The sequence below is a fragment of the Hydractinia symbiolongicarpus genome, chromosome 10, assembly GCF_029227915.1.
Source record: "Hydractinia symbiolongicarpus strain clone_291-10 chromosome 10, HSymV2.1, whole genome shotgun sequence".
In the NCBI taxonomy this organism is placed as follows: Eukaryota; Metazoa; Cnidaria; class Hydrozoa; order Anthoathecata; family Hydractiniidae; genus Hydractinia; species Hydractinia symbiolongicarpus.
In genome coordinates, this window is record NC_079884.1 from 14943191 (window position 1) to 14970824 (window position 27634).

Consider the following 27634-nt stretch of genomic DNA (forward strand, 5'->3'; position numbering starts at 1 on the left):
ATCGGCAAAAAGCGGCAAAATGTAGTTAAACTACCGTGAAACCAGAGAGTTGAGCCTCGTGAAACACTCCTGAGTCCTGGGCGCATACACCCTAATATCACACCTTTGCGTGGAGGACGGTAGTCGTATGTCTTTTGTTATAATTAAATCCCTTGAGCGTTTTGCGAGATTATATTTGCGTGTTAAAAAACAATGTGCTCGCGAAGAAATATCGGAGCAATTATATTTTTTTTTAATAGCGAGATGCATTGTGTAAATGTATTGATAAGCTATTCCCTTAAGTAGTAGCGTGAAGTAATTATATAATAAAAATCTTTCGCAAAGTTTTATAATACATTGCGCGAGAATGTATTGTTGATTCAATTACTTAAAAAAAAAAAAAATTCCAGCGCGTTTAATCTAAGAAACATTCGAAAAGCATGGTTCACAACTATTAAATGCCGCTTTTCGTTTATAAACTTTTAAAATGCGATCTAAAAAAACATTTCTATCGCCTCTTTTCGATTTTAAACTTTTAAAATACGATCTAAAAAAGCATTTCTATCACCGCTATTCGTTTTATTACCCTTTTTCGTTTTTATGTGTTTTAATTTTACTACAAAAGCTGTTGCATAGATTATGTATCAACATTAGGATAAGGATGAAAAAGTTACTGTGGGACATGGGTTTTAAACCTTAAAAATTTCCAGGGAGAAATTTGAAAACTAATGAATGACAAAATCCAAAAAGTTTGTCTTCAAATTTTTAATTTTGTTAATGTAAAAGTAATCCACATGAAAAAAGTTTCTGATATTTTTTATGAAGAAATCTTCCATATTAGCCATTATACATTTGCCCTAGAGTGATTAATAAATAAGGTCAGGCTTCTATTTTCAGAACTGCTATTTACATTTAACATCAAGGCATCCAAAACAGCTCCATTTAGGAAAGGTGTCACAATTCGTTTTGCTATGATTGAACACAAATTTTGCTCAATAAAAGCTTTAAGAAATTACCTGTTTTTTCGGGGGGCTAAGGCTGGCCCATTGTTCGTTTTATCAATGGGGATTTTATTACCCGAATTGTGAAAGGCTAATTTATAGGCACTTGCATGTAGTTTTCTTTTTCAAGTCTATTTGTTAAGCCTGTTATGGCATGTTGAATGATCTCGTCGTAGTTCTCGTCAAAAATATTGCCTCATGGATAATGAATTTTCATTTGGGGAATTTGGGGGTGCTGGGCTGCCCTGGGCAGCCACAAAGTGTAGAGATGTGCGTGTACCCCTGGAAGAGTATGGTGAATTCAGTACAGGTGCGAGGAGATGAACGACGGTGCACCACGCGAGCAGGACAGATGACTGGGGAAATAACAGCAGGGGCATGCGGCGCTGACAGTCAGAGGTGGTGCACCAAGAGGTTAATAACAGGTGTGAAATGCAAAAGAAGCTAGAGCTCATAAAGAGTAGGTTCTTGTGAGGTATGATAGAGGAAATGGAATCACAGGAGAGGAGCTCCGGATGTGATTGAGAGATTAGTTAAGCCAGAAAACACTACTAGGAGAAGAGCTCCAGATGTAGTGGAGAAGAGCGAACACTACTAGGAGAAGAGCTCCGGATGTAGTGGAGAAGAGCGAATTTATTGGGAACACGCACGTGAGCTTGAGATAATATCTTCTCTTCAGCCTAGCATCCTCACCCGATTCCGCCAAATTATCCTCAGTTTATTCTTACAAAATTGAAATAAATTTTCTACTCCAAGTTTGTGTTTTTATTGGGAACTACAGCAATTAACCCAGGGCTTTTTTATACTTTGCTCTTACTAACCAGCTACTTTTAAGTTATTTTCACGAGGTTCAATAAATGGATTCCGCAAAGATTAATTTTCGAAAGTATGAATAAAATTCGCAGAATTAACCAACTTTTATTAAACGGACCGCCCGGTCCATATAATAATAGTTGTGGCTTTTTGACACAACTTTTTTTCCTACTTCAATTGACTCAAAATAACTCAAGAACAAGAAGAAACTAGATGCATTTGGCACACGCTAAGTAGGTGTGCCGTGGACACAAAACTGTGTTTTAATTATTTTCGCTGCTTTGATGGACCGTAACATGACCAACAATCTCGGACTTCACAAAATTTGCGAAGAGAATTTTTGAATGAATTATTGATTTTGTAGGGCCGCAATTTCACAACATAGCGCTTTTAGACTCCGACTTTCTTTTCAAAGGGCAGTGTTTTGGTCTTACTACCAGATCTGAGCAAAACCAGTTTGTTAAAGTTGCTTGTGACACAGCTGGGCGGGCCTGTAAAACGCCCATGGCTATACCGTATATATACGGCATCTGCACCACGAGAGTTAATAATGGAAACAGGAAGAACAGAAAAAAAATAGTGTTTTCAGGATTAAAGTTCATTCTTTGAAATAAAATGTAACACGCTTCAAGGAAAAAACGTTCATATCGAAAGCATAGTTTGTTTACTTGAACAGAAACCATGTGAGAAAAATAAACGTATATTGTCTGCCGGATGCGGATCGATCGATCGATTGATCGATAGATGTTATGGAAAAAGATAGATGTTTATCGAAAAAGAATTAAAATCTTTGAAGAGAAAGAAAGCCACCGGTGCAGATGACATACCACCGGGTGTTTTGAAAGATGCTGCTACACTCCTTTCTCAACCATTAGCATTCATTATAAACCTGTCGCTGCGTACCAGTACAATACCGTCGGACTGGAAAATCGCAAAAGTTACGCCACTTTTTAAGGGAGGAAATTCATCTGAAGAAACAAACTATCGACCTATCTCAGTTCTTCCTATAGTTTCCAAGATTCTAGAACGTGCTGTTCATCACCAATTAATTGATTATCTAGAATCAAATAACTTACTTTCTCGAAATCAATTTGGGTACCGTCGAAAACGATCAACGGAGATGGCGACTACGTTATTAACGGACAACATCAGGAAAGAAGTAGACAGTGGCAATCTAGTTGGTGCAATTTTTGTTGACTTGTCAAAAGCATTTGACACTCTTAGTCATGGATTATTACTGTCAAAATTATGTTCTTATGGTATTAAAGGAATTGCTTTGAATTGGTTCTCAGACTACCTCTTCAATAGAAAGCAGTATTGCGAAGTAAACAACGTAGCATCCGAAGAGAAAAGTATTGTCTGTGGTGTACCACAAGGATCCATCTTAGGACCTATCTTGTTTTTACTTTATTTCAATGACTTTGAAGAGTGCGTTAAATATTCTGAAGTCATAGAGTTTGCAGATGACACGGTGTTATATTTTGCGAGCAAACGGTTACAAGACATCGAAGACAAGTTCAATTACGATCTCGAGAAGATAGCCGAATATCTCAAAGATAACGAATTAGTAATAAATCTCAGAAAAGGAAAGACCGAGTCAATGGTATTTGGAACTCAAAAACGACTCTCGATGTATTCACGACAAATGAATTTATATTACAATGACGTTCCAATATCTTCAACTACACATTATAAGTATCTTGGTACTGTTTTGGATCCATCTTTGAACATGAACGAAAACTTCAACACGATTTACAAAAGAGCTTCGAACAAGCTACGTTTGTTAAGTTCACTCAAAATGGGTCTTACTGCGGATGCTGTTAGAAAGATCTACACAGCTATTATTTTACCAGGATTATCCTATTGCAGTAACGTTCAGCTCAAATTCAGTGATACTCAAATAAAGAGACTCGAATCCATTGACAATCGTGCTAGAATTCTGACTCAACAAAATGTTCCTGAGATCAGAAAAGAAATTGAAAAACGAGCTGTGCTGTTTGTTAAAAAATGTTTGGATGGTAATGTCTGTGATAACTTTCAAGACTACTTCACTGTGAAGCGTCATCAAAGAACAACAAGAAACAACGGTTTTCTTTTATTTATACCTAAAGTGAAATTAGAATTTGCAAAGGGAAGCTTCTTTTCAATGGGTGTGAGTTTATTCAACTCTTTACCCATTGGAATTAGGCAATGTGAAATTTTTGAGGAATTTAAAGCTTTGTGTCAAGCACATTTTGTTTGATAAGTGTATTTGTGAGTGTGTTTTCCATACAGCCTGGTTTAGCTTTTGACACAATCTTTTTGAGTTTTGTGTTAACATTCTTTTCAACTGAGGACTCTATATAGTGCACCGTTTTGTGACAGTTTCTTAGTTTGTTTCCCTGTTTTTCTCGATATAGTCTTTCTCTCTTTTTGTCTCTCATTTTATTCCGTACAAATATACATAATCTTCACATTACATATTTACTTTTTATCTATTGTATATAACCATTTTAAATGAATATTAATATTTTTAACATTTTATTTTCAGGACGCATATTTATAACAGTGTTTTATATACTGACATGCAAATCCTGTATAAACATTCGTTAAATAATAATAATAATAATAATAATAAGTAATGTGTTGATAAAAGTCATTGTAGAATAAAAACACCAGTAATTAGCATGTGCCTGACGCTCAGGACATGTCGATGCACTTGACGCTCAGGGCATCTCTAGTGTAGTCATCATGTGAATAAGAAACCTGTGCCTGACGCTCGGGGCATGATGAAGCCCCTGATGCTCAGGGCATCTCTCATACACCTGACGCTCAGGGTATGGAAGAGAACACCATAATTAGCATGTGCCTAACGCTCAGGACATGTCGATGCATCTGACGCTCAGTGAATCTCATCTGTCTCATGCACCTGACACTCAGGGCATGAAAACGCCTATAACGCATATCCTGACGCTCAGGTTATGCATTATATATTTGTGCATATGACGAAGCACAAAGGAGGCACCTTCATTCCTACCCATTCCCCAAAAATTTCCATAAATAGTCTACGCATACTGAATGTGTTGTATCTGCTCATTCCAACAGAAATACATTGTTTCTATCAATTTGTGTTACTATTCTGGAACCCAAAGCAATTAACTGTGAAAGATAATAAATTGTCTGAGTTAGTCTATAGAAAATCTCCTAACTGAGCTACTATCCCAATTTGCAGTTGTCCCTGTCTCTATTAAAAGTTTGAAATAAAGCTTAGTAAGCAACGTCTGTACCTATGAAAAAATTTAACTTACATTGTTGCAGTTGTTTACCACATCGCATGCAAAAGTTTTCACCCTCTAGGTTGCAATCTTTACACCATTTGACAGGTTTTGGTTTCTCTAAAGATTCCAGCTTTTGTCCGCATTTTGTGCAATACAGATCAAAAGATTCTAATTTGCAATTTTTACACCATTTTGGCTCTTCAGCCACAAGGTGTGTTCCGCATTTACCGCAATAAGTAAGACCAAGAACTTTTTTCTTGCATTTTACACACCACTTTTCTTCCATAATTTTTTGAAAGGGCGTCCGTATTTCATTTGGACATTTTTTCACTAAATTTTATGAACCTGGGACGAATGATTACGCTCTATTTTTAGGTATCACGTGCTTTTTCGCAATGTCCATTGGTCCAGACGCGAAAACAAATGTTTTCCTAGAAATAAATGAGCCCCGGGTTCATACTATCGTTTTGACCAGATTAAAGTTATACCTTAACTGACCGTGTATCTTCATCAAGCCCGTGGTATAGTCAACCTCGTCCCCAGTGATTTTATATGTGACAATCACAGACGGTGAGAAAAAATTTCTTTTTTAAAGAAGAGAAAAGACCCTTGAAAGCGAGGTTGTGGCATGGCATCATATGGCGTATTATTTTTGAGTTCTTTAACATTGTAGCAAATTATTTTACGAAGCTTCAGGCGAGTAAGATATCTGCTTGAAGGTTGAAGAACGAGCACCCTCTAAGGAGGGTATCAGTTTCATAACGCATATTAATCAGTTTTTGGGAGTTTTTCATAGCTAATTTAACGCACGCTAAAACATACAAAACTCCTTAATTGGTATTTCTCTGGTTGTATGGTTCTTTACATTTTCCTTCGTCGTTTATTCTAACATGCAATTTAACCTTCTTTTAATAAGCATCCAGGTTATTAATTAATGCATTGCTAAAATGTTTTTAAGTCTGTTAAACCGAACGCTGACATGCTGCCTAACCTGCCGCCACATAATTGTAACTTTCAAGAAGAAAAAAAGTATGCCTAGTTTTTCTACAGATATACTTTCTAGAATCTCACTTTTGCGTTCAATATACTTTTATGTCGTTTTTATTTATGCCTGAATTTATCCAAAAGAAAGTCCATGAAATGCTCTATTTACCTTTTGTGGTTTTTATTTCTGATCAACCTTGGTAAAAAAGCATCAATAAAAAAATCCCTTACTTTGATTGTGTCAAACCCAATCAGGCTAGGCGATTGATTGAAAGTTTTGGTTCATTTGAATCTATGGATAATCCACTCTGATGAAGATCAAGAGTTCAAAATGTTCAACCTCGATCCCAAGGGCCTGTAAAGTTTTTTTGGCTGATCTCCATATCAAAAAACGCTAACGGTCCTGGGTTCGAGGTTGCAAAATGTTGTTAAATATGTGTTCATCACGGAAGATATTTTTTTAGATAAAGATCTACATGTATAAAAACGCTGTATTAGATTTGATCTACTTGTGGTCGCCCTACTTTGTGGGAAACAACAAGCCGTTCCAGAGGAGGTAAATACTGCTATGATATTTAGTTATTTTTTCAAAAAAGGCCATTTAATAGGCTTAGCTTAAGCAGTTTCTTCACTTGGTTTTTATTATCCAACTACCTGAAATGAAGCACGGCCGACATTTTTGCATTTATTAGAAAGGATCACTGTTTCAGTCCTTATCAACTGCTTTCTTCTCCAGCAACTTTCAAAAAACTTTACTCTGAGCACAACCTCGTCCGTTGTGCTTTTCGCTTCTCATTGGAACTGCACATTATTGACAGTTTTGCTGCCAGATATACAAGAAGAGGCAACAGGCCCTGGGATCGAGGTTGAGTATAAAGATATTAAGTTTTTAATCTCGTGTGGGAAATTTTATCTTCAACTACGCTATTCATTTTTAATGAAAGCAATCTTATCCTGAATTCAGAAAGAACGTTTAAAGAGGTCTGGGTAATAGAATAGCATTGAATACGGCTACCAAATTAAATGTGAATTTTATACAAGTTGCTATGCTACAATTTTTACGTTACTGTCTTATTAGCTTATTTTTAGAAAATGCGTCACTTTTGTTTTGGTTTTAGCAAATATAATACATTCTTTTCGATTTGTTGTTTGTTTGTTTTGTTTGTTTTTTGAAATACATCATATCTACGTTATTAGTCTCACTGGATGATGTGTTTTCTCTCTCAAGTGATTTTTTTACATACAGTGCCATAGGAAACAATTTTAGTATGGGAGGGTGGCTTAGATTTAGTGTCTTCGTGACGGCAAACCATAGTTTTGTCTGTGAGGAAGATTTTAAAAATTAGCACATCTAGATTGCCGGAAAACGCATTAAAACCCCAAAACATTGTATGTATATGTATATACAGTATGTCAAAATTGTTATGTTGCGTGGGTTGGCAGAGAGAAGAAAAGAGACGTGCTTGCTTAAAATAACGTAAATCTTAACTAAATAAAATATGTCAGAGTCAATACAATAAAGTTCTTGGTGTATTATGCCGAATAGAGCATGTGCGACATAACAAAAATAAGGGGAGGGGGGGGGTATTCTTAGTTTGTATTTTTTTTTAATTAGTCGTGTTTTAAAATAATTGAGGGGACTAATGCGTGGAAACCGAGCGAGCTCAATTTAAGTCTATAACTCATACAGTGGACTCTCTCTACCTGAAACCCGCCGGAAACAAAAAACTTGCAATAAGGAGAAGTTTAAGATAAAGTGTCCGGTATAAAGATAGATCATGGAGACAGTTGTTGCAAAAACGATGATAAACTGTTTTTTTAAATTGTGTATTTTTGTTGTTGTTATTGTTTATTTTCCACGTAAACATCTTGCTATCAGCCAAAAAAATTTCGCAGTCTCGACCAAACTGTATTAGGTTCGGATATCAACGCATTAGCACCTAAAAATAAAGAAAAGTAAAGAAAGGATCAAGGTTCTTTTCTAGTAAATGAGTCGTAAGGTCGGTTTCCACTAAGCATCGAAATGGTTATGCTACGACGATTGAGGCTTTCTAACAGTCTTAAGCCTTCCGACGTCTAGTGAAAACCACCATTTAGTATTCAAACATGAATCTAAAAAGTGCCTCTAAAACTGCTTCTAATATAATAATACATACCACTCCTTTCCCCAGAGCTCTGGGGACGAGAACGCGTACCAACACCAATTATCATTATTAAAATTTATCAAGCAAACTTTACTTCTAACTGCTCCAAATCAATATGTTTTTTTAAAAAAAGGAAAACACCTGATAGAAAAGGTTCGTACTAAGAAGTTCTTTTATGAAAAATAAGCAATTCGTTATACCCATGACACAGTTTCCTGGTGAGAGACCCTGTGGATCGTCAGGTGCGTAGGAACAAATCAAATGACTTTCTCAGTAGCCATGGGCTTCTAATTGTCCACAGCATGTTTCGTCTTCAACTTTTGCACATTCGTAACACCCACATGCATCGCGCACCACACCACCTAAAAAATAGCACGCCTTTTTTACGTAAAATCTGAAAGTTGTGATATTCTTTCGCAGTATTGCTATGAAAGGAAAAATAGCATAGCAGGTTAACGTATGGGATTTACACGGCACACTGAGATTTGAGAACTCTTTGTTTACTGCCCTCTTGAAACGTTACAAAACATTACAACTGTATTTCGACATTCCAAACCACGCAGAGGACTGGGACGAGCCAGTATAAGATGCAGTTATGTAAATCGACCTCCCATATTGATTAGGATATGTTTGTTGTTAATAAACCTGTTTGTAACGTTAAATAGTAAATAGCTACCTTCTCACAAACAGGCACCGCGGAACTACGCTTTGCGTAGAAATAACAGGTTCTCGGTGATAAGACTATTTTTGTCTTCTGCGAGTCACCTTTCTTAGTAAGGAAAGTTGCAATTAATCCGTAGTTTTGTATGTATATGTTACGTATATTATATATGTATATATGTATTATAATGCTACGTATATTATATAAGTCTATGGAAACTTTTGTAACTATACCTTTTTTATGCGAAATATACCTACGTACGTACATATGTACCTACCTACCTACCTACATACCTACATACATACATACATGTCATACATACATGTCATACATACATACATACATACATGTCATACATACATACATGTCATACATACATACATGTCATACATACATGTCATACATACATACATACATCATGTAAATCGACCAAATTCTTCGGTCCCTTCAGAATGAAACCCTTACAACAAAACTACTTTAATTCGACGACTCATGTACTTCGACCAAATCGCGTGACCCCTGAAGAGTCGAATTACATGAGTTAAACTGTATGATCAAGTTCAAAGAACACAGTGTGACGCGTTAATCTTGTTTGATTCGATTTTCTCATATTTATCGTTACTTGCTATAGAAACAAACGAGTGCGTGTTTGGTATAAGCTTATCTCCGCGAATCATTTGACAACGAGCTTTCAACTCTCTGTTCTAATGAGTCAGCTTTTCTTCGGTTAACTTTTTTTCTGATGCAAACACACCGTAGCAACGTAATTTTCTGTTGCCATAGAGAATGCCTGGAAATAGAGCTATTGTAAATCCCACTTAGAACCTTACTTAGAACACATGTGAAGGAATTGTAACTTTTCTTTTCAAATTATATCACAAAAAAAAATATTTCACTCACTTCTTTATGGTCAGAGACTTTTTAATTCATAACAGTCAACTTCCTTTTTTCAATAGACCTCTTTCAATAATGCCTTTTTATGTTCAGCTGTGGTGGCGAAAAATCTAAACATTGCATGAAAACGATGTTAGTTTAGATAAATTTTAGGACGCCAAGTTGTTTACTAGCTGTTCTAACCTTAGTTATCAGCAAATGTTTGTTTTAAAATTTTAACTGCCATATATTATACTGCCATACTGTATATATTTAAAACTTTCTTAACTTCCTTAGGCCATCTGATTAAGTTATTGGGGTAAATCAATGGAGTATATATTAAACATTCTAAGGGAGTGCATTGAAACAACATGTGACTTGAAACAAATTGTGACTGGTTTATTCTTCTAAAATTCTCTTAGGTTTTAAAGGAATCACCCCCCCCCCAAAAAAAAAAAAAACTATTATTATTTCATTAAAGTTCACAGTTTTTTTATAAAAAATCTATTGCCCTCTTACAGTAGAATGCTTAAATTTGGAAACTCAAGAAGTATAATACAGAAAAGTGTTAATTCTATCAAATTTGTCTAAGAAGAGCACCCTAATTAAAAAAAATTATTTTCACAAAGTTGTTGATCTTTGCTTTTAGGTACAAATAAATTACAATACCCATAGTTATACTACTTATTGACGGAACAATTTGTGAATTTAAAAAACAACAACAACAGTAACATTCTTACATGCCATAATGTTTTAAAAAATTAAGGCTCAAGGGTTCTTATGTGTAAGCATGCTTTTACCTTGGGTGATTGCATTGCTGTTATTACGAATTGTTAAATATATATCATGAAGACCAGTATTCCGCCGAATATCATCAACACAATATGCTTTAGGATAGCCAAGTCATAATGTTATTTAAAGATGTTTTAAAAAATAAAAGATATCCAATAACAGAGAATAAAGTTTATATATATGTCAACAACATTGGTTAAAGCTCCAACTAGTTAGTAGTAACCAATGCTAGTGCTAGTGTAGCTACTAAATATAAAATCCAAACCAATCAACCTAGCTAGCTAAACACTAGAAAAAATATAAACCAGCAACTTTAATAAGCCCAATGGGCACAAAGTAAATGCCATTTTTTATTTCTTTTACCAAAGGTTCATAATTTGCCCATTTGACAAGTTCATTTGAGAAATAATAAAGGTAAACAAACTATATGTGCATCGTTTCGAGGATGGGGAAGTTATTACTCCGCAGAGAGTTATAATGACGTAATTCTTATAAATGCAAGCATTTTATTGGCTGCTTAGTTTATTGCTGATCCAGCATTCGAATGTAAACAAACAGCGGGCAAAGAAAAGCAGACGGTAGCTACACGAGTTGAATTACGTTGAATTTAGCTATACAGCTACCTAAAAAAGTAATATGGAAATTATGGCAATTATGTCAAACATACCATTTCATGGCTATTAACTAGCTGGCCAGTATTTCGTTTGTTATCCCAGCTAGAAAATGTGTTTAACATAGCAAATTATTTGATTTTGGAGTATTATTCTGTACTAGAGCTGTAGCTCCAAAATGTGTCTGTTGGTTTCTTTTAGAAATATAAATACCAGTTGCTTCTCCATTACTAACTACTAACTACAGTAAAATGTATCCAGAATAAGTCTGCAAGGTCAAATCTAGAGCAAGATCTATTCAATCAATTTTCGATGAAAACCCTCCACTTTTTGAATTACTGCTCTTTACTTTGAATCGTAAACTACCTATCTATAAATATGCTAAATGTAAAAAAAGCAAGTTGCAGTGAGTTGTTGAACTCTGTGGATGTTGAAAAGGTAAACATACACCCATATGCAGTTTCTAATTTTGGGGGGGGTTTTAGAACAGAGCTCTATATTAATTTTTATAGCTATAGCTATATGTTTTATGTCAAAACAGTGGAAGTAAAATAATAAAGTCGATGATTTTAAACACGTTGTGTTTTCGCATAATGTTTAAACATGTATAGAATTAATTTCTTTATGGAGAAACATTTAAATACATATACCTTGTTTTATTTTAGTTTGAAAGTCTTCCATATGGGCAGAAGTATATATCTGATGATATTGATACTATATTAGATGTAGCCCATATGAAGAATCATTATGTAGTTTCTTGTAACAAAGACAAAAATCTGCTATGGAAAGCAGCTCAACGGAAAAATATTGATCCACCGGATGTAGTAATTTACAATTTCAGTGCTGCTTTAATAGATAAAGCATCTCAAGTTCCAGGATTTGAAAATGTTCCAGTACCTGTAATGAATATTCTGATGGAATATGGAAATAATTATATTGTAAGTGCCTAACTATAGCAGCTGTTTTTGTTCTGTATTTTTTTTTCTTGCCAAGAAAATACTAAAATTTTGCACAGGAAATATTTTTGTATTATAATTTTGTATTATTATATATACAAAATAATGAAGATTGTCCTATCACATTTGTCACTGATGTAAGCATTTTTTTTAGCTGGCATGTTATTAAATTTTAACATGTTTTGCAGTCTTGACTTATTTCACAGGCACATGACGATATTATTTTGGAAAGCATTATTGAATGTTCAGACAAAGACGCAGAGGTTAGTAAGTTATTGTTTATTAATCTTAGTGCAATGGAGAATTTATGTTTTTAGAATGAAATTAGTGTATTCTTGCCTCTTATTATTCACAATACAACATAGGGAATGGGTAACTAACAATAAAAACAAACTATTTCTCTGTTATTAGGTTGGTGTTATAGCAACATTATATTATCATAATATCATAATATTATTGTACTTTTATTATCTTTAGATATTTAATTCCCAATCTGAGGAACCAATTGAGAATGGTAATTATATATAATACTTTCACATTTTATGTTAAATTTTATTACTGTAATCATGCTGATGATAATTTAACCCTATTCGGTCCGGGGGGGGAGGGGGGGGATTCCGCCCCCCCCCTGACGGTTTTTTTTAATAACTCCTGATTGCTTTCTTATATGGCTATGATACTTACCGAGTTTCAACATTTATCTATTAGACACCTGCATGCTAAATTTTTAGGTCCCATACCTTTCAGAGGCTTTGATATTGGCCATTACTCGAAACTAACCCTAAAATCTCTATGAAATCCTTATAATGGGGAAAATATAATAACTCCTGTTAGGATTATCCTTAGAACTTGAAGCTTGCAACACAACTTTGTTTCATCAAGAAGAATCATTTTGAATAATTTTGACACGTGAATAATCTGATTTCCCGATTTTGTCGCATTTTACCCGAAAATCGGAAAAAACGGATTTTCGGGCAATTTTTGCAATTTTTTATTCGATCCATGTAAAAACCGAAAGATATGTTAAAAAAAATTTATTTAGCTTTCAAAAACTTCAAACAGAATGTAAAAATTCGCTCTAGAACAAAAGTAATTATATTTTAAGCAGATAGTGGCATTTCTAACAATTTTCAAGCTTCCGATGACGTCACAGAAAATGTGCTGACGCAAGCAAAAAGTTATTGCCCCCATTTTGTTCCTTTTATGACGTACTATAAGTGTGCCAAGTTTGATTCAATTTGAACAATCCTATGAAAAGTTATTGAGGGGGGGCGGAATCCCCCCCCCCCCCCCCCCCCCGGTCATAGTATGTTCGAAAAACCCCAGACCGAATAGGGTTAAATTATGCAAGAATTACTTCATAACTTGTGATTTTTTCTATTAGATATTTTAATCTTAAAAATAAATTTCAAACTTATATTCAAGAGGCTATTGATACAGATAATAGCACGCCTCAACTAATTGTTGCAGAAAAAAAATTGCTCCTGTTGTCGACCTATACAGATTGCACAGATTGCATTCTTTATGGCCTTCCATTAGTGTTTGAGATTGACAGTAAATACTACTTGTATATAAGGTGCGTAACATTTTCCTTTTTGCATTATGATGACTAAATTATGTTTACTTCAAAACCGTAACCTATTCTATTATTATGAAAACAACCAAATGCTGTTTTTTGTGTCTGCATAGGTATTTTGAAACTGAACTACTAAAGGGTTTCTTTCATTCTGCTGGAGTGGAACTTATAAAGTCAGCATTAACCGAAATAACTTTTGAAGAAACTTATCTCATGTCAATATACAATGATTGGGATGTGAAAGCTGCACAATCTCATCGTTCAACTGATAAATGTAGTATGTTAATTACAATAACCATTGGCAGTTTCAAAAAGTTTTGATAAATTCATGTTCTGATTTTACTATTTATTTTTTTTACATTGTGTCCTTTTATTTGTCTAATTCAGGTAAAGGGACATCTAAGAACAGCAATGTCTTTAAAATGATAACCCAAGGAAATCAATCAGCACTGAATAAATCTTTACCACTTGGACACACTGTCTTAAAAAGAAGATTTTTGTCAAATACCCCTGGTTATATTGTTTTTTCCCGAAGGAATGCAAGTAAATGCAGAAATAAAGACCCAAAGAACTTGTGTTTTGTGTATGCTTTTTTATATGCAAAATATTGTCAGCAGTTTAAAATTATTGTCAAAAGATTAGGATATATTTTAAAGCAGCACTTATTCTACTGAATGTGTAACTCTGACTTCCAACTAACAAAGGCACTGTAATGCACTTTAAATATATTTAATTATTTTTAAAGGTTCTTTAAAGTCGAGTGATTGGGAGAAGTAAGTAAATGGGATCACCTAATTAAAGACTATCTAATCAATCCATCACAGAACCACAAATATTCCACCTTTAAATACATTGTGCAGCATTTCGGTAAAAAGACTACTTTAACGTTAGAAGAGCAGTTTTTCACGTTATCTGTTATTCCCAACTTTCACAGATGGGAAGCAAATAAATCCAGTGGTGTAAAGAAAGAAGAATGTTTTATTGGTAGCGGACGATCACCAAGACACCAAGTGTTAAGATTAATTTTGCAATTATTTGATATAGATGAAGATTTTAATATGGTGGATCAGATAAAGCAGAAGCGATATGCTATCTTAAATGACGTTTTCAACAATACTTACCATCGCCTCCGTCAAGAATATGCCCCGCTTGTAAAGAAAAGGGGACAGTCAAGGAGAGTAAAGCCTAGACTGACAATGCAAACACTCTTGCGTCAGCTAAACATATCTGACGAGGAATTTAAAAGCATGCAACATCAAAATAAAATGGAAAGCATTTCTTTATATCAAGCATTTAAAGATAATATACTGAATCACGGAACCTTAAAATGGAGAGTATTTAGCAGTACTAATCAAACAGTTGTAATGAACGATTATGACTCCGAAACTGGCGACTTTAAGGTAGAAATGACTTTCATATTTTAATATTAAACATAGATTATAATGTCCTATGCAATTTTTTATCCTTGTTTCACAATGGTTCACATTTTACATTTTTGTTTTCTTGCCTTTAGTTTTTTTATTATGTTATTGTATTCATGGAAGCCTCACCTCAGGATAACGATGTTGTCTGGAATTGTTCCTGTGGAACATTTCGTGTATTAATGTCTACTGTGCAGATGAATTTTGGCGAAATTACTTGGGAAGGATTGATGTGTCTTCATTGCCGTTTGTTGAAAGAATTACAGCTACAGGTAGAGGTTATTTTGACTGATTTACTTTGTGTTATTATTCGTAAATAAATTTTGCTCTCTAAATGTAAATACAGGGAAAATTTGCAGTTAAGAAAATGAGAAAGTTATTTTTGTTTATATCTTGTAGCATAACGTTCGCCGTGTTGATTTAAGTTCTGATCACGCGTATACGAGAGAAATTCTGAATACAGATGCACCAGTAAATAAAGCCATCATTTCACACAATTATCCTGTAATTCTTTTGCCAACGCAACATTTGTTCAACCAAAAGTATAACGTGGTTTCAAAAGACGAAGTTCAGTTTATTTTGATCCATTCACTGGAATGTGGAAATTCAATTCACCTTTTCCTCATACTGTGAGTCAAGATCCGTTCGAAAGAAACTTGCTTGATAATTGTCGTCAAAGAAACCTCTTGGTAGCATCGTTTGAAAACGATACGTGTATGAACTTCTTTCCCCTTTGTACAGATGAGTTGTGTGAATGTCAGGTAATAATTCTTAATAGTATCGTGCATTGCTGTTTTAGTGGGATCTTTATACATTTTTTATGGTGTTTTTTTTACAGTTGCCCTGGAAAGTTGACAACAATGGAAATAAAGTTTATGCTTTCGATTGTGTTACTACACTTTATACTTTAACTGGTATTTTGAAGGCCAAAGTTTTTAAACTGGTTTGTTCGTCTAACACATGTGTTATTCGGTGGAATGGCTCCAATGAGTGTATATTTGCTGGGAATTTGTCGAAATGGTCACTAAAGTCAAGTGCAACTTTGCTGCACATTGCGATATAGTTACTTCGATATATCAATGCAGCAATTGTAGTTCTGTTTCTTTCATGTCAGCTAAAACATTTAGAAAACTGTTTTTTACATGGGCGTCTAACCAAAATGTCGATTTTCGTGTGGCTTGCTCTTGGTGTGGAAATGAGCCAAAGATATTGGCAGCTGATGCAACAAAGATTGGTGTGGCCCGCAAGAATGTCAATATTGGGCCAGTTGAAAGACAACATACCGAACAACTTCAACGCACCATTCACAGAAGATTTGACCAATGTTTTCTAACGTACCCATCAAAAGAAACTGTCCCTAGGCTTGACGATCGCAAGAGAGCGGAAGCTTTAATCAGGGAGAGCAGAAAACATCTTAAACAAATCATGTCTTCTCATAACGGTTTTCTATGTCAACCATCTCTAACTGCTGAAGAATTAGCCAACAGAAACAGGTCATTGCTGGAGTGTTTTCCACAACCATGCCGAAGTCTTTTGCGTCGACTTTTCCGTATGGAAATGGGCAACGATCAAAAAATTGCTACGACGAAGTTATTTCGGTTGTTAAGTTACGACTCACCTCTTCGATCAGTTATTCCAAGTGCTTTTTTTTCAACCCTTGCTCAATTCCTGGATGATGTCGACAACAGAAGAATCCCAAACATGACAGGGCTGCTAATGAATTCAAAAAGATTTGCACCCGTAGTTGGTACCTTTATCAATTCGTTCTTTCTTGTAAACAGTCTTGATAACGATGCTTTAAGCGTGCTAAGACATTTATTTGCTAGGGTCAAGTTCATTCATGAAAACGACGTATTACCTGAAGAACCTCTGGTTATACGCTGTTACAACCCACCAAAGTATGGACGATCGTATTATTTCACACCAGACGGGGGACAAATAAGACACGCTCGAAAGTTCGACATTGACAACGAACGCACATCTTTAGTACATGACGACACACCTACGAACTCAAAATGTTGAAAGAATTACCCAGTTGTGGCGTTAAAGGGGTCTTCATTCATGTTTCTTTGGTCTTGCCCTATCCATGGCCACTGCTACGGCTTCCACATAGTAAATGGAAGTGAAGGTCGTAAAGATGCTGCACATTCACTCTATACACATTTACCTGTCGCCCCAGAAAATATATATTATGATTTTTCCTGCAGCCTTAAAGAGTACTGTTTGAATAGGGAAGCCGGGTACTTTAGAAATACTCGTTTTTTCCACGATGTCTTTCACGGTTACAGTCACGGCTGTTCGTCTGTTTACAACAGCAAATCCTTTCCTGGTTTAACCTCTGTAAACACATCCATATGTGAGCAGTTTAATTCATACCTACAATGTATCAAGTCTTCTGCAAAACATATGTCCGAAACTAATTTCATGTTTTTTGCACAGTTTATGATTCATATTTGGAATCAAAAAAAGAAGTCATCCTACGATAAAAAACTACGGCTTGCATTAAGTCATGCTGATACGCATGATGAATATTGAATTTTTATAATTTGTTTGCAGCTACTGTTCTTTGTTTTTATGTTTTTTAGTTTTTTATTTATACTTTCTTAGTGGACGACTTATAACTTTGACAACATCTTCAACATACTATTATTATTTGAAGAATCTCTAATTCATCATTATTTAAAGCCTTGGACGGTAATGGACATAACACCGACGTCAACGACAACGGAACGACTGAATTGACGAAAATGAAAGAAAAACGTAGATCACAGGTATGAAGCTAATTTTAAGAAACAATTTATGTATCTTTACAACCACAAAATATGTCACTTTAAAATTAACATTTGTTTTGCGTGATCAACCTCCTGTCCAGGAGCCCAGTGTGAAACTTAAACTGAGCGCACACAAGGAAGAATTGCCGCGGACTTGCCTTTCATTCGGAATCTGTTCTACTCAAAATCACTTTTCAGACCAAAATCCAACCAAACAACATAAACTCTTCCCACACAAGGAAGAATTGTCGCGGACTCGCCTTTCATTCGGAATCTGTTCTATTCAAAATCCCCTTTCAGACCAAAATTTAACGAAACATCATAAACTCATCCCACAGAAGGAAGAATTGTCGCGGTCTCGCCTTTCATTCGGAATCTGTTCTATTCAAAATCCCTTTTCAGACCAAAATTTAACGAAACATCATAAACTCATCCCACAGAAGGAAGAATTGTCGCGGACCCGCCTTTCATTCGGAATCTTTTCTAATCAAAATCCCTTTTCAGGCTAAAATTCAACCAAACAACACAAATGGAGCCTACTAACATATTATCATGAATGAATATGGATTTCTTTATAATTCGGAATTTTGTGCTAAAAAGCCAATTCGTAAAAGCAAGGTTTTTCCATGTGTATGGATGGTTTTTTGAAATTAAAAGTTACAGCCATACGTTTTCTGAAGGGTGGCAAATTTCATGTGTATAGATTTCTTAGAGATACAGGGTATTTTTTCAAACTTACTTTGGAAGATGCAATATAAAACAACTTTGATGGAATTTTGTTCAGACTTTTTTAAATATGTAGAAATATACATAACTTTACATCGTAAATATAATCACTAAGTATATATACAATACAAAATTCAAACAAAATAAAAAATTTACTGGTTCAGAGGCCCTTTTTGGAATGTAAACGTTCAACTTGGTATGGTGGTCCAGCCTTGTAATTTCTTTTACACATTTTTACATCCATCTATAATAAAATAAGTCAAATTACTTTTAAAAAGTAGGACAATCTGCCATTTTTTAAATAGGTATATAAACGTTTAACAAATATTTTTTAACAAAGTTTCCTCAAATAATTATTTTTTAACATTAGAAATAGATATAACATCGCTCTAAATTGACATAATAACAGGAAGGAATGAGAATGGCAGGATGTTACCACAAAATAATACTAAACAAATAGTCCTTTTTTCATGTGTAACACCATAGTTAATAGAAAAAACACTGGTTCGGAAGATCGGCAAACTTCAAAGGATTCTCAAACGGTGTTTATAAGTACGTCACGTGACCTTGATAATGCACGATCATTTCAAAATGGCTTTTAATGTAGGAGGAAATGATAGTGTTTTGGTATTCTTAGATACTTTTGAGGATGACTTTGAAGATATTATTGAAGTTTTAAACGAAGATGAATATATAAATGAATTCTCAAACGATCTATGTGAAGACGTAAGTAATGTTTTGTTTTGTTTGTGCTGTTTTGATTGAAAATGTAGGACAGCTAGGCTGCTGGGGAGAGAGGGAAAGCTTTTTGTATGTCACAGAAAATGTTAATATGACCACATTATTATCATTTAAGATCGAACTTGGCAACTTTCCCTGTGAAGTATGTGACAAAGTGTGCAAAAGTAAAGGTGGATTAAAACTTCATTGCATTAAGAAGCACAATAATAATGATCTTGAGGCTAAGAAGGAAGATGAACAAAAGGAAGAACTAGTTGACGAAGAATTTATAACTAAACTTTTAAGAAAGGCATTGGAAAATGTAGTTACTAGTGACAATGTTTTTTCAGAAATTATTTCAAAAGAATTTCAAGCATATGAAGAGTATGGTTTTGACAGAGCTATCTCACAAAAAATAGTACATCAACTTCACCAACATAAAATTAGCCATAACAAATCATCAGAAAAATTCTATTCTTCATACTATACAAATATTGTTACACATGCTATAAATTTATACCCCCATCGATAAACAGTAAATACTTCAAAATAGTTCTCATGAAGCTTGGTTACTTATTATGGTCTACGATTAATAAAACTACATGTGCTACTGCTGACAAAAATATTAATATATCAGAAAAGGAAATAGGAGGACTCCAGTATAGTGGGGGATATATTTTACTCAAACTTCACAGAAATTTGAAAAGTTCAAAAAATTGGAAGAGTCTGGAATACCAACAAGCAATAGCACTTATGGAAGCAAGTAAGGGGGAAGAAATCAATAATTTGATTTCTCATTTAAATCGAGGTGGACTATGGCAAATTTCTCTTCCAATTCAAAAAATATTAATAATCTGTGAAAAATACTTCCGACTAAAGATGTTAGTTTGAGAAAAATTAACATCAAATCAATCATATCAGAATTCGCAAATTTGTATCATATCAAGGACTCTTTTAAAGTGGTTTCTACTGAAGAAATTCCTATTACTACACAAGTTGAAAAAAACTCACTGTTTTCAATAATTCAGTTGTATACAAGAGTACGGTACGAGTACTTATGCCAGAGATATCGCTCAAAAAGACTGAGTAGCAAAAACAAGCAGTAAAAAGGCATTACGTAAAGAAATAAAAAGATCCGTTGAGAAACCTTTATAAAATGATAATATATCATTTATAACAGACTAAGAATACGGTAAATAACCACTTATATGCCATACGGTAACCACTTATATGCGTGAATTGTGAAGCCCAAACCATCATCAATACACACTTCTAAGTATGGCTCACTCCAGGGTTGTGTAAACCTTTTAAATGTAGTAGTATTGTCAGTTAAAAATGTCTCACAACCATTCAAGGATTTTAAGTTTTTAATGCGTGTGTTTAAATCTTAAGGTTTTTGTAATAGGGGTTAATAGTTGTAGGAGTACTCTAAGTCTTTCTTGGTGGTCTTGAGGTACCTTGTTTACTGAAACTTTTTGCTGGCATGTTTAATGTTGGGATAGCACCATGTTTTAATTTCTTCTTCGTCATCTTTGCCCCAACAACTATAAGAGACATTTTTTAAAAGATTTATTTAGAATTGTTAAGAACAAATTAAGTACATTTTAGCCTAAAAATCTAAAAAGACCTAAAGCAGTATAGAAAGGATACTTAATGCCTTCTTTATGATGCATTCATAAACATTATTATTAGCTATATGTTTTTTAAAGTTCTCATCTGCTACTCTAGTTTTGGTTATTTCAGACAGCCACCGTTGACGCCACTCTTTCTGAACATGTTCTGCAGGAATTCTAAAAATACCAATGCCTTTTGTTCTTCTACACATACTGCACCCGAATACACTACAATTTACACCTGGCATCTTGTGTGCTAAGTTTTGCCGAATTGTTTTGAACAATTTATTACTTTACCTTTTTATAACATGGTTACCTGTATCGAAACTTTCGTTCTTATGATGGCTTCCTATTCTAACTAAACATTAACTTTCTACCTGTAAAACATTTATTTGAAGACCATTATTTATGCGTAAATATTTTTGTTCTTAACTAATTTTTAATGTTTTTTGTAAAATATTATTTTATTAACGGTTTTTAGATTTATTTTAAAACTGTATAGATATTTTTTAAAATAAAACAACAAAACTTTTAACAAATTCATGTGTTTTTAACTGAAGTTTTATACGCGGCAAATGAGTTGTGCATTATCATGTCACTTTAAATTCAAATATGCGTAATAATAACATAATTGAATAGGTTATTCTTGATCTTCCGAACCAGTGTTTTTTCTATTAACTATGGTAACACCAATAGTAAAAGTAGTGTATACTGCGTGTACAAACTATTGACATCATCAAAAACTATTGCATAGACTATTTCTACACTATTATTATACTATCCTGATTTTATATTGTATACCATACACAGATATTTGTTAGGATATTTGCATTTCTTTGTATTTTAAAATACTAAAATTATTGTCAATTAATTTTTTTTAATATAGAAAAGAAAGTGCTTTACCCCTTTCCCTTCTTACATCCAATTTATTGTTACAGGGATAAACAAACATATAGTCATCCTCTTAATTTTTTAAAGCATAGCTATAGACAAGTTATGAACATTTCCATATATACCGTCATTAAAAAAGAAAGATAACATGAAGTAAATGGACTAAACCAACAAAAAAACCTACTTATTGGGCACAGAAGAGTACAGCTGAAAGATCAAATTTGGAATTTTTGTAATGTTCCCTGTCATGTTGTATAGACATGTCCAAGTATTGAAAATAGAAAAAAAATTTGCTTGCTGTTTCTTGCTTTTTCCTTTATCGAAAAGTTTATACACCCTTTTTTAATATAAAAATATAGTCTATAGGATAGTCGAGATGAAATTAGGCAAAAAGGTATAAACAAACTAAGATCCTATGCCTGCATTGAAATTTTGTTTGCATCAACAAAAAAGTATTTACTTGCATCTTTTATTGACATAACATGTCTCTCCTCAGATTTTATTTAAAGACATTTTCCCATAAATTCTAGTTTTTTGTCTGTCACTTGAATTAGTCTACTTAAAAAACAGCACCTTAGGAGTGATTCTTACACCAGGCTACATTTCTATGAATATATCATGATCATTTTTGCCTAAGTTTAGAATATTTATGTTGAAACAAAAAACAGTATTCTTATTTAAAAAACAGGGTTGAAAGCTGAAGGTGAAATAAGGTAAAGTAACAGATTTATTCAAATTCATTTTCTGTTAGAAGATAAGATGTACTCTGTTTGGATAGTACAGGTTGAAAAGTAAAAGGCTTACACAGTTTTAGATCAAGAGATTCTTTTGTGTTTGCAAACAGGCTCAGCAACAGGTTTCGAATTGGAATAGTATATGCACACATTATGTGTGGAAAGGCTTCTTTTAACGTTGGCCAGACTGGCTGAATTCCCTTAGGAATACATTCATCTCATACATTGATATTTTTTCACATGCACAAACATTTCTGTAGGTAGAAAATATACACAACAGACCACAGTAATCACAGAAATCCATTTAAAAAAGAAATATTTGCTTAAAATTAGTAAAAGTTGTTAAGAAAAATTACTTGAATATATTAAATTTAGCTAGTTTCAGTTTCTGTTGTAAGTAATAATTTATTTTATGCTACTCAAAAAATCTTTAATCTTTCTTTAATAGCCATTTTCCTTTCGTGAGACCTGCTTTTCTACCTACACAAAAGCTCACGCATGCCTATTGTTCTCAAAATGAAATCCAAATAACTACGTCACACGAAAAGTGGTCTATTAAATGGCTTAAATGCCTATATTTAGGTATTCAACTATATTAGCTATATCTATATTTAGGTACCTAGCTATATTTAGGTGACTTATAAATATATATTTATGAGTGTTTAAATGCACACATATATAGATCTTCTTCCTACAGTACTCTGGTTTGTATTGCCCATAGTTAGTTCACCATTTACCTATGTGCCTTTTCTGGTCAGCAGCATATATTTTGGTCAGCAGCCTTGCTAGATTTAAGCTGCAGTTGCCTCATGGTTTTCCTTTTCAGTTCTAGCAGTTTTTCTTATGGTTATGTCTGCTGCTTATTAATCCACTTAGCTATATTCTAATCAATCATTTTGCAATCAAACCAATCTTTGGCTAATTAAACATGAATTTATCACCTATATGGATGCTGTTATATTATATCTCACCTACTCAAACGCCAGATGGCTCAGAAGATGAAGATTCAACTTCTCAAACCTTCCAATCTGCTGCAATGTCTGTCGCTCTTGAGGAATCGTCCACACTCGAAAAGAAACGTATCCCAAAATGTCCTGGCTGCAAGGCACTTCTGGCTCTACACGACTTTGGTATTCCCAGTCGTCACTGTCCAGGTCGTCGTTCTAGCGCTACCAACACTGTCACATCAGCTGCTTCAATACTTTCCTCAACTATCGCTAATAACCCAATGTCTTCAATCCAAAGATCTTCGCCTCTGCAGTCTCACCCAAACAACCCAAACAAATCTTTTTTGCCGTCTCAGCTAGCTGCTCTTCGAAATCAGCTGGCTGTCTTAGAACAGGAAGAGCTATCCCTAAGGGAAAGTTTACAAACAGAAGAGCAACACCTTCTCAATCAGATTGCTGCTCGACAATCAGAAATAGCTAGGCTTCGCTCAGCTTCTTCCAGAAATGCCTGCCAAGCACAAATTTTAAGCACTTCCCCGTTGCAGCAAACTGTAAATCCAACCAATCGTGTCCAAGACAATCTCCGCCCTTCACCTCTTGACGTACAACCGCCATCTTGTTTTGCTTCCTTGCTTGCTCCGCAACAGTCCGCCAATTTGTTGACCAATCGCACTGTCTTGTCACAACAACAAACACGGTCCCTATCGGATGTTTTTCGCCAGCAAGAAGACCGTAGTTCAGAATTGTTTCTGCGCCCTGCTAATTAGCTAATTTGAGAATTTTTTATGAATTATTGTCTTCTGCCAGATTGCCAACCTCGTCCGATTTACGTGACTATTTGTCTTATTCCATTAAGATCTTAGAGTTGGCTAGAAAGTACACCTGGGAGTCTGTGCTAAAGTATGACGATGAATATCGAATTCTTCAGCACACTTATGGCTATCCATGGAGCTTTGACAATAGCCATTTGCATGAAGTGATGCTTATACCTCGTTGGGCCTCCCCTCCTGTCTGTAACTCCTCCAGTACCTTAAGTAAGGGAAATTCAGGTTCACCTGCCTCAGGATCGTCTTCAGGGTTTCCTACACATACTTCTTCCGCTGTGGAAATATGTCGTAATTTTAACCGCCAAAGAGGTTGCCAGAAAACAGAATGTAAATTCACCCACGTCTGCAACCGCAAAATTGGTAATCAGGCTTGTGGCAAACCTCATTCTGGACAAAACCACAATTCTGACAATTGACTACCCTCAGAATTTCGCACTCCTCTTAATGTTGACTTATGGACCAATGAACTGGCTGAAGACCCAGATCGTGACTTCCTCCTTAATGGAATTCACTGTGGTTTTCAGCTTCTTCCTAAGGACTCTGATTTATTGCCTGCCGAAATGAATAACTACTTTTCTGTTACCAGTCCTACAGCTCATATGAAAGTAGAAGCTACTCTGCTGGATGAACTTAAAACTGGTAACTATGTTCTTACTCAATGTAAACCTACCATTGTCAGTGCTCTTGGGGCTGTCCCCAAACCTGACTCTGACGAGTTACGCATTATACATGACTGTTCCATGCCGGTTGGAAAAGGTGTCAATACGTACATTGATATTGAAAAACAAAAATTTCAAACTATCGATGAAGCCTGTGCTATGATCAAACAGGGATATTTTATGGCCAAGGTTAATTAACGCCATGCATATCGGTTAGTACCTGTTCATCCATCAAACTATGCTGCGCTTGGTCTAAAATGGCGATTTTCTGGAAGCACTCGATACTCATATCTTGTCGATACTCGACTTCCTTTTGGAGGTCGAAGTGCTCCTGGAATATTTCATCGCCTTACACAATCTGTTCGTCGTATGATGCTAAGACGAAGTTTTCCTCTCGTTACTGTCTACCTAGATGATTTTCTTGTTATTGGCCGAACACAGACTGAATGTTATGAGGCTATAACACACTCTGTAAATTACTTGTTGCACTAGGGTTTCAGCTTAGCCCTGCTAAGTTGGTCCCTCCATGCCAGCAACTTACTTTTCTTGGAATTCTGCTTGACACTGTGTCACTTACCCTTTCTCTTCCACCTGCTAAACTGGATGCATTGAGGGAAGTAGTGTCACATTTTTTAACCAAGCAGAGAGCCTCTAAGAAAGAGTTGCAACGTCTTGCCGGTCACCTAAATTGGGCTTGTAAAGTCGTGTATGGTGGTAGAACGTTCTTGAGACGTGTCCTGGATCTGATGAACACCTTGTCTTCCTCTGCCTCGAAGTGTCGCTTGACGCTCGAATTTCACAGGGATATAGCTTGGTGGGATCAGTTCTTGGGTGTGTTTAATGGACAATGCGATTTCTATGACCAAAGACCAATTACCAGTCTGCAAACTGATGCTTGCTCTGACGCTGTTGGTGCCTTTTTTGAGGGTGATTGGTTCTATTCTCATCTATGGGTAGACCATTCCCCTCTTGCCTCTTTGCATATTAATTTTAAGGAAGCGCTGTGTGTCGTTCTTTCTGCTATTCGCTGGGCTCCCACTTGGCAGAACAAAACTATCCATGTCTTCTGCGATAATACTGCTGCTGTTGCTATGCTTAATAAAGGAACTACCCATCACCCTGTTATGATGGACTATTTACGTCAGTTGTTTTGGTTATCGGCTACCTTCAATTTTCGTTTGAAGGCTTTCCATGTAGCTGGTGCTCAGAATGTCCTTGCTGACAACATATCACGTCTTCATTCAAGACAACACTTATTATCATTTTTGCACTTTTTGCAGCTCAACTCACTGACTTCAGTCTGTGATTTGGTTGCCATCAATCATATGTCTGCCTATTCTTATAATTTTCTCATTGGTAAGTATACCATCTGGTAGCTAATTTTTGTATTCTCCTTCCTCTAGAGTTGCCCCCCTTCGTTTCGGAGTTGGTGCACGACGTTGTCCTTTTTCGGCAGGCCACCTATGCTGAGAATACAAAAAAGAGCTATCGCACGCATCGCAAGGCTTATGAATGTTTTTGTAGCCAGATGTCTTCGCCACTTGTGCCTGCCTCCACAGATTTTTTATGCCTATATATTGCCCATTTGGCTAGGTTTTTACTACCACAATCAATTTGTATGTATCTAAATTTTGTTGGCCTTCTACATCTTGAGATGGGATATGCTAATCCTCTAACCAACAATTGGACACTATCCACAGTTTTAAAAGGTATGAAGCGTATGCTTGGTGTTCCGGCCAAGCCACGTCTTCCTATTACCACTGCTCTTCTTTTTGGTATTCGTTCTCGTCTTAACCTAAATTGTAGCTTTCATGCTTCATTTTGGGCTGTTTGTTTAGTTTCATTTTTTGGTCTGTTCCATAAGTCACATTTATTGCCGGCATCTTCTACGTTATTTAATCCGCTCAAACAACTAGTTTGGTCTGATTTTACTTTTCATGATGACCATATTCTCGTTCTATTTAGATGGAGTAAGACTATCCAACTGGGACAGCGCACAATTACTGTTCCACTGGTGGCTTTTCCTTCTTCTCCTCTTTGTCCAGTTCGGGCTATTTTGCATGCTTTTTCTCTCACTCCAGGTGTTCTGCCTGATGCTCAAGCCTTTTGTTGGCGCAAATCCTCGATGCTACCCAACACTATATTGACATATCGGACTTTCATGTCCGTTATGAAAAAAGTGTTGACAGAGTTAGGGTGTTCTACCTCCCAATATGGTACCCACTCGTTTCGCCGTGGGGGGGCCACCTTTGCTTTAGAGGCAGGTGTTCCCTTGGATGTCATATCCTTATTGGGGGACTGGAAATCTGATAGTATGTGTCTTTACCTTCACATGCCCCTTGCTCAGCGGTTTTCTGCCCAACGACTTATGGCATCACACCTTGCATGATATATTTATTTTATTTTATTTTCTACTACTACTTTGGATTTGGACTCTATGTTTTCACATACTTTACGTTGTGAGCTATGCTATGTATATATATATTTTGTTCACGCTTATTAATATTATATAGAGATGTGTTATTACCTTGGCTTTGTTGTTGCTTATATTATATATGTGTTCTACTTTCATTTCATGCTTGTATATATTTTCAGCTATTTCTATATATAAATGTTTTGTAACTTTTGTCCTGTCTACAGCAATAGAACTGTACTCTACAATGATGAGTTTTTATGTG

General features: G+C 35.2%; 4 protein-coding genes across 9 annotated transcripts in view; 2 read left to right on the top strand and 2 right to left on the bottom strand.

The window, feature by feature from the left end:
* LOC130613201 (E3 ubiquitin-protein ligase rnf213-alpha-like) overlaps positions 1 to 27634 on the bottom strand; it is a 188388-nt gene that overhangs the window by 155466 nt on the left and 5288 nt on the right. For 4 of the 5 annotated variants that reach the window (XM_057434532.1, XM_057434533.1, XM_057434531.1 and 1 more), the window contains exon 1: positions 5081 to 5378. The exons of the other annotated variant lie outside the window; for it this stretch is intronic. In XM_057434532.1, the coding sequence (XP_057290515.1) occupies positions 5081 to 5336 (256 nt within the window). In that variant the 5' untranslated portion in view covers positions 5337 to 5378. Of the gene's footprint in view, positions 1 to 5080; positions 5379 to 27634 lie in introns of those variants that run through there. 5 annotated transcript variants of the gene reach the window in all.
* LOC130613207 (venom protein 302-like) overlaps positions 8497 to 27634 on the bottom strand; it is a 31379-nt gene continuing 12241 nt past the window's right edge. Inside the window, exon 4 of the mRNA XM_057434545.1 lies at positions 8497 to 8540. The gene's annotated coding sequence lies outside the window, so the exon portion shown is untranslated. The remainder of the gene's footprint in view (positions 8541 to 27634) is intronic.
* On the top strand, positions 11312 to 16043 carry LOC130613205 (uncharacterized). 2 transcript variants are annotated; one of them, XR_008975625.1, is made up of 6 exons: positions 13560 to 13924; positions 14035 to 14230; positions 14393 to 15047; positions 15161 to 15340; positions 15468 to 15829; positions 15907 to 16043. XR_008975625.1 is itself a non-coding variant. In XM_057434543.1 (5 exons), the coding sequence occupies exons 1-5, from the start codon at positions 11494 to 11496 to the stop codon at positions 14422 to 14424; spliced, it is 459 nt and encodes a 152-aa protein (XP_057290526.1). In that variant the 5' UTR covers positions 11312 to 11493; the 3' UTR covers positions 14425 to 14706. The 2 variants fall into 2 exon arrangements, 1 of the variants encoding a protein (XP_057290526.1); XM_057434543.1 differs by lacking the exons at positions 13560 to 13924; positions 14035 to 14230; positions 15161 to 15340; positions 15468 to 15829; positions 15907 to 16043 and adding exons at positions 11312 to 11553; positions 11781 to 12053; positions 12278 to 12334; positions 12549 to 12585 and having other exon boundaries at positions 14393 to 14706.
* Positions 15935 to 21085, top strand: LOC130613204 (uncharacterized). Its single transcript, XM_057434542.1, has 3 exons — positions 15935 to 17839; positions 19203 to 19291; positions 19422 to 21085. Exon 1 carries the CDS (start codon positions 16086 to 16088, stop codon positions 17088 to 17090), a length of 1005 nt encoding a protein of 334 aa, XP_057290525.1. The 5' UTR covers positions 15935 to 16085; the 3' UTR covers positions 17091 to 17839; positions 19203 to 19291; positions 19422 to 21085.